Source organism: Amaranthus tricolor, chromosome 2 (assembly GCF_026212465.1).
Source record: "Amaranthus tricolor cultivar Red isolate AtriRed21 chromosome 2, ASM2621246v1, whole genome shotgun sequence".
Lineage (NCBI taxonomy): Eukaryota > Viridiplantae > Streptophyta > Magnoliopsida > Caryophyllales > Amaranthaceae > Amaranthus > Amaranthus tricolor.
In genome coordinates, this window is record NC_080048.1 from 33,098,754 (window position 1) to 33,105,627 (window position 6,874).

General features: G+C 31.7%; 1 protein-coding gene across 4 annotated transcripts; it reads right to left on the reverse strand.

Moving 5' to 3' along the window:
- Positions 1 to 1,802: 1,802 nt before the first annotated feature.
- Positions 1,803 to 6,013, reverse strand: LOC130806418 (uncharacterized). Of its 4 annotated transcripts, XM_057671486.1 has the most exons (5): positions 5,601 to 6,012; positions 3,989 to 4,067; positions 3,802 to 3,889; positions 3,531 to 3,656; positions 1,803 to 3,189 (listed from the first exon to the last, which is right to left on the reverse strand). In XM_057671486.1, the coding sequence occupies exons 1-4, from the start codon at positions 5,874 to 5,876 to the stop codon at positions 3,575 to 3,577; spliced, it is 525 nt and encodes a 174-aa protein (XP_057527469.1). In that variant the 5' UTR covers positions 5,877 to 6,012; the 3' UTR covers positions 1,803 to 3,189; positions 3,531 to 3,574. The 4 variants fall into 4 exon arrangements, with proteins under 4 accessions (XP_057527469.1, XP_057527470.1, XP_057527471.1 ...); XM_057671487.1 differs by lacking the exon at positions 1,803 to 3,189 and having other exon boundaries at positions 3,530 to 3,656; positions 5,601 to 6,013; XM_057671488.1 differs by lacking the exon at positions 1,803 to 3,189 and having other exon boundaries at positions 3,530 to 3,656; positions 3,751 to 3,889; positions 5,601 to 6,013.
- Between the last annotated feature and the right edge of the window lie 861 nt (positions 6,014 to 6,874).

The following is a 6,874-nucleotide window of genomic DNA, read 5'->3' on the forward strand; positions in this document are numbered from 1 at the left end:
GTTTTATTTCATTTCAGGATCTAATCATCAACACCGAGCACAAACTAGTCCCTTTTGTTGCATACATTGCTCACCTAAATGCCGAGGGCCCAAAGAAGTGAAACATCATGAGCCAAGCCATAAGAACAAGCCAAAAGAAGTCAAAGTAGACCCACTCGACAAGAATGAGCTCGAGCCAAGGTAGCTCGAGAAGTCCAAGAGCATGTACTTGAGATCAGAAGCTGAGTATCACATTCCTAAAGGTCGCTCGACAGGTCGAGCAAAGTGCATTCAAACTTCCAGTAGCTTCTGATCATTAGCAGGATTCAATTCAAGAGTATAGGACATCCGCTCAACGGGTCGAGCGAGATGGCTCGGGCCGAGCGGAGCTCATTTTCACATTCTGTCCAATTTTTGAAGTTTCTGATGGTGGCTCGACTAGTCGAGCGGGCTCCGCTCGGGTCGAGTGAGAAGGGCGGAAGCAGCTTTTGCGATCTTTTTAAATATCATTTGAGGTCCAATTACATTTGTTGCTTCTAATTGCTGCTGCCAAGACTGCCAGCCACCCTACCCTATCCATTAGGGATGGCACCCGCCCTCCAACAACCTTGATCAACTTTAGTTATTATCTAATCTTATTGGTCTAATTATAATATTTATACTATAGCAAATAAATATTTATAAGCTAAAGTACCACGGTTATTATCCCCATAATATTCTATTAGTTATATTTAGTAATCGTCTGAAATGTCTTATGACACAGTTTCTTCAATCTCCCGTTTGTTTATAGGCAATGTGGCAATTTAAAAAATTTCTTTAGTTACTTAATCTTAGAATTTGACATCACGTCAACAACTGTTGTTACACATAATGTTCTCTAAATTTTATTATTTGATTTGGAAGTTCAAATAAGCAAATCAATTTGATTTGCGCGTGTATCAACCTTACATGCTTTCTCTCGTTTTGTTTTTTCATTTTCTAGGCATTTTTCAATTTTAATCTTAAAGGCATCAATTTTGACCTTAAAGGGTATCAATTTCAACTTAGAGTAAACTTAAAACAGATCAATTAACATAAAGAATTTCAATTTTGACCTATTTGTGATCAATTTTGACGTTAAACTGATCAATTTCTACCTAAATATGGTTTTGTTTCACAATTTGAGAACGAAGTTAATAAAATGGTATTATTTTATCATTCTATGGATGAATTTTAAACAACAAATGAATGGTCAATAACACTATCAATAATAGTGTTAAAACATTGTACAATACAAGTACTTTTATTCAATGCAACATGATGGTTCTAATGCAACATAAGACTACTTGTACTCTTTAATCATCGATCAATAATAGTGATATTAGTCTTTCCTCAACACGTTTAAATATATTTGTAAATAGTTCAAATTGAATATGTTAATAGTTAAATTATGATACATAAATTGACGATTGATGTTTTATGATCTAACTAAATTTTGAACGTATAAGCTTCAATTATCGTTTTCAAAATAAGTATTTCAAAGTGTATAAAGATATTGTATAGGTTTTAGTTCAAATTGAATATGTTAATAGTTAAATTATGACATATAATTTGACAATGATCTAATCTAACTCAATTTTGAACTTCTAATCTTTAAATATCGTATTAAAAATAAGTATTCAAATTGTATAGATACATTGGATAGCATTTAGTTCAAATTTAATATGTTAATAGTTTTAACACTATTATTGATAGTTTTATTGACTATTCATTTGTTGTTTAAAATTCATACTAGAATGATAGAATAATACCAATTTATGTAACTTCGTTCTAAAATTGTGAAACAAAATCATATTTAGGTAGAAATTGGTCAGTTTAACGTCAAAATTGATCACTTATAGGTTCAAATTGAAATTTTTTACTTTAATTGATATGTTTAAGTATTACTTTAGTTGAAATTGATATTTTTAAGGTCAAAATTAAAAAATGCCCTGAAAATGGAAAAAACAAGGGAAAACGTGTGATGTTGTTAAACATGCAAATTGGGTCGGCCCACTCTTGGTCTCAATTTGAGACGGTCTTAGCCAAGTTTTGGTAAAACAATTATTAACTCTATAATCATTTGAGCATAGCTATATGCTTTACAATTCTAACTCATCAAGTGATCTAAAGGCTAATCCTATCTTAGGAGAAGAACTTACTCATATTTCCTTTAAAACCATTGACTCCCACTCAAATCGTAACTAGCCTAAAAACTGCCTTTATAACCTCCTTTTCCCGCAGAGTGTTTGATATTACCAAAGTCAAATCAAAATTATGATGGTAATAAAGAAATACTAGTCTTAAACAAATTACAAAAGACTCGAGAAAAATGTATAAATTATTTGAACATTTTTTATTTAATACTATATCTAAATTAGATAATTAACTTCAAATAATAAATATGATATAAGGCTAAAGGATTTTTAGTGACTTTACAATTGTAAACATAAATTAAACAACCTAAACACATAAATTTTCATACTCAATCCTCAAGATCAAATATGACTATCAAAGTATGATGGAGAAACAAGTTTAGTTAAAACATCAACAATACAATATTTTCTTCGATGTTAATCTAGTAAACAACTTTTATTATAGTATCAAAAAATATAATTTATATTGTATCACTTCAGTACATCTTCAGACCCAAAAAAACAATACAAATTCTTGTGAGAGATAATCTATTTAAGAGACCATTCCTAAATTAGTCAGCCCATTATTATTTTTTAATTTAATTAAGTTTTAATGGGTCGAATTTGAGAAACGTCTTTCAGAGAGAGCCTTTCAGAAGACTAATCGGAAAAACAATGCTTTAATTACACTAAGGGGATCTTTTTACAATGATCTGGTTAAGCTAAAGATACTTGATTTTTAATTTCATAAGTCAAAAATTCTTAATAAAATCACCGTGATTTGTAAATTACCATAAAAAGACAAAAAAAATTAATAATAAAATAAACAAAATTAAAAAATAAATTAAAATAACAAAACTCTCACTCTATAAAATCTTACCACAAAAGGATGATTTGTTAACTTCACAAATAACTGTTATTTACTAAGATCTTTCTCTAGCAGAAAATCTGGGTTTATACCGGTAAAGAGCAAGCTCCACTCATACAAACTCGACTTTCCTTATACAGTTATACTCATCGTTTGTACACTTTGACAGTCGTGAAATTGCCTTTGTTCCTGCAAGTCATTCAAATTGAGTGTTCGGACTTTAAAATTAGACAATCGAAAGTGAGTATTTCCGGTGATTTTTCTTATACAACATTTCATTGTTCCAATGCTATTGAGTAGCTACAACTTTGACGGGTTTGGAGTGGCTGCATGATTGCATTGTCTAATGATAACAAAGATTATAGCTACTCGATCTTTAGTAACAAACTGCATCAGCAACTTTACATATATAAGATGTAAATACGGTTTAATGAGTCCTTTTAGTGTAGTCCATTATAATCAGAAACAAAAAAAACCGTATGTGGTAACTAATTTTACTTGTGCATACTCATCCATAGGAGAAGACTCACCTTGTCATTAGACATACAACATCGCTCAAGCCAGCATACGCGCCTCAGCTTCTGATAGCCTTGTTGAACTTATCTAACTCTTCCGAATCAACACCATAGATTGCTTTTATTGTATTTTTACAAAAACTGCAAAAATAACCGTCAGTCATTATCATCATCATCCGAATGAGTCCCGCACAAAGCTGAATCTGGGGAGGATGAAAAAAAGACAGACCAATACCCTCATCAGGAGGAGGTCGCAATCGAAGAGAGCCCCTCAATCAACTGATACCTGCAAGCCTCCTTGTTGAATTTTCTCTTATTGATTCCATACAAATTCTGGAAAACATCTGGCTCAGCGCGACAGAAATATGGCCGATCTGCAGATTTAATTTCTTCTGTAAGCTTGAAGGTTTGATTCAAAGCCAAACTTTAAAGTCACATGAACATAAGAGAAATATGAGTGAATAGAGTTTCACCATCATATATAGAGCATGTCCTAGTGCTCTTATCAAAGTTTATGCACCATCCATCTGCACCTACCAAACTTTTGTAAAGCTGCAATAATCCATAAGGCAAAACTAGAATCAAATAAGCTAAAATTATTCCAACATGGTTAACTATATGGCTAAATATATGAAAATTTGTAAATAATAATCTGTATATACCAAGTGTTGAGATACTTAACTTTGTATACCCAACTATTGCTCATTGACTCAAAATACCACCAAAAAAGCCGATTGAAAACAATGTAGAAAGTATCCCAATAAATGGGGTATACAAACTTAAATAATAGTTAGGGGATATTTTAAATCAATGAGAAATAGCTGAGAGTATTATTTACAAATTTTCCGCTAAATATATTAGATTGTCAAATTGATAAGCTCATCTGTTATATATTTTCTCATTAGTTTCTCGTATTTTTTGTTTCATCACAAGTATCCTTGTAGGATCCTCAACACTTCTAACTGAAATGAAGTACATTCAAAGTTTTTGGTAATGATTCTTTAAATAGCAAGATGAGGACAAGCTGGCCTCAAAGTAACTTGAAAATGAGTTTATATTACACCTAAGAAGCATAAGTCATGATAAGAAATCCAATTTTAGGCCGCACCCACCATTCAAACTCAATTCATTCACCATTTTACAACATGGCTCATGAAATCAAGTGCACTTTTTATATATGTAAATTGCAGATGATATTTCTTGTCAAGGTTTTATCGAAAATAACTTCTTTGTTATCTCTAAAAGGATAAAGTTGCGTATATTCGACCCCAAAACCCATGCAGGTAGATGGTAATGGAATTCACTCAACTACATGGCCAAAGATCTCTCAATTTGATTAGCTAGGTTCAGGTTGCCGACCCAATATGTTGAGATTAAGGATTTTTGTATTGTGTTGTAATTCACTCAACTACGTGGAATATTCATCTGTAACATGTTATACCTACTCAATTAGTTTGAGAGATGATACTCAAAATCCAAGCACATAAGTTTTAAAATGACCTCATATGCCCCAATAAATTAATTTCAATTCTAATTTTTCAAATATAACTTTGCTAGGATGCATAATTGACCAAACCTTATTGCCATAGTTCCTTTTAATCCAATTATGATGAAAAGAGAATACTTTTCTCCAATCCCCCTCAATGAAAATGTTCAAGTTTACTTTTCATCCATTTCCTGCAAAATATAGAGTAAGTTTTCCCTCCATCAAATCATACCACCAAATTCAACCCCCAAAACCTCAGGATTTGGATCATTCATGGTAAAATAACTCCTCCGAATGTGTTGGTTTTAGAATGAAACTTCGTCGGGTTTATGGGCAGTACCTCGTCGGATTTATGTGCAGTCATGGGTGGATTTTGTGTACAAGACCAAATCTATCACATTCTAGTCAATATAAGCACTCTAAAAAAATACAATCTCTCAAATCCAATCAAAATTCATTCAACATAAAGATTATTTCTGCAAAGTGACACACTTTTTCTATCAATTAGAAACAATTCCTGTAATCATATCCATATAAGCAAACAATTCATATAAATATGCAAATATAAACAATCAATTCATAATTGAGAAGATTATAACCTCAATATCAGAAGGATTATCAAAAATCTCTTCAGGGGTTGCAAAAGTGGGACCCTTTTCAAGCTTACAGCAGGCCCCACATCCTTGAATACACTGCCACAATGGGTCCTTCTTCTTATCTCCAAACCCACCATCTTTCTGCAGCTTAGCCTCTTCTCTATCCACAATCTTTACAGGTTTGAACTTTCCCTTGGAGCTTGTTCTTGACTTTGCTTTACATGTTACTGGCAATAGAAATGTTAGACTGCTGACTCCATGACCTATGGCTTGTGACATAACTTATCTGGAAGAGTGATTGTTTGCAAAATTTGTGCTACAAAATGTGGGAATTGAAAAGTGTATTAGCTAGTCTTGAATAAAATCAAAATGCGGAAATTAACATTGAGATTAGGGTTTGGGTTTTGAATACTTAATTTATATTAAATAATAATGATGAATTACACTGATATTTATACACGAGCTACTCAGCTAATAAAGGAAACAAAAATAACAAGTTATACTACTTTCCTAAATTACAAATATATTAAAATACTACTTTATTTTATACAAGTCTCTTGAGAGACCGTCTTTTTGAGAAACGTCTCTCAAACCCAGCTCATTAAAGCTTAAAGTCTACTTATCGTATTCTTAATGCCTATTTACCTTATTCTTAATGCCTATTTACCTTATCCTTAATGCCTACTTATAATATCTTAAATTTCTACTTACATTTATCTTAATATCTACTTATAATATTATAAAAAAATATATAATGGATTGGTCCAATTAGAGATGATCTTTCAAAGAGACCGCCTCTCACAATAATTTGTGAAACCCTATTGAATACTTTGTAAATTTGGGATGGGCTTTGTTTTGCTTCATTTATTTGAACTCTGGCCAAATTTGTTCAAAAACTTTTTTTCCTGAAACTTCGAACAAAAAAAGCTTTTTCTAACAAAACTTACAAATTGAGTTTGAGATAATTTTATTTTCTAAGATAAGTGTCTTTCCATTCGAGCATGAGAAATGACGGTATTTGCTAAAACTAACAGCGGACGATTAGTAAACTTCGTCAAAAAGTCAATTTAATAATTATCCGGTGTTATCAACAACGGGTGATTATTAAGCTGATCAAAAAGTCAGACAATAATCACTCGTTATTAGTAACAACGGACAATTATTAGATTTACTTTTTGACTCGATTTGATAATTGTCCGCTGTTAGTAACAGTGAATAATATCATTCCTCAGGCTCAGTTAAAAAATACTTTTAAATGGAAAATATTTTGATTCAGC

Bases quoted from the DNA above. Each gene is read 5' to 3' on its own strand.
- LOC130806418 (XM_057671486.1), bottom strand. From the start codon at position 5,876: ATGTCACAAGCCATAGGTCATGGAGTCAGCAGTCTAACATTTCTATTG. The intron at 3,890-3,988 runs GTGAAACTCTAT...TTAAATCTGCAG, and splicing joins GACATGCTCTATATATGATG to ATCGGCCATATTTCTGTCGC. The intron at 3,657-3,801 runs GTATCAGTTGAT...TTATTTTTGCAG, and splicing joins TTCAACAAGGAGGCTTGCAG to TTTTTGTAAAAATACAATAA.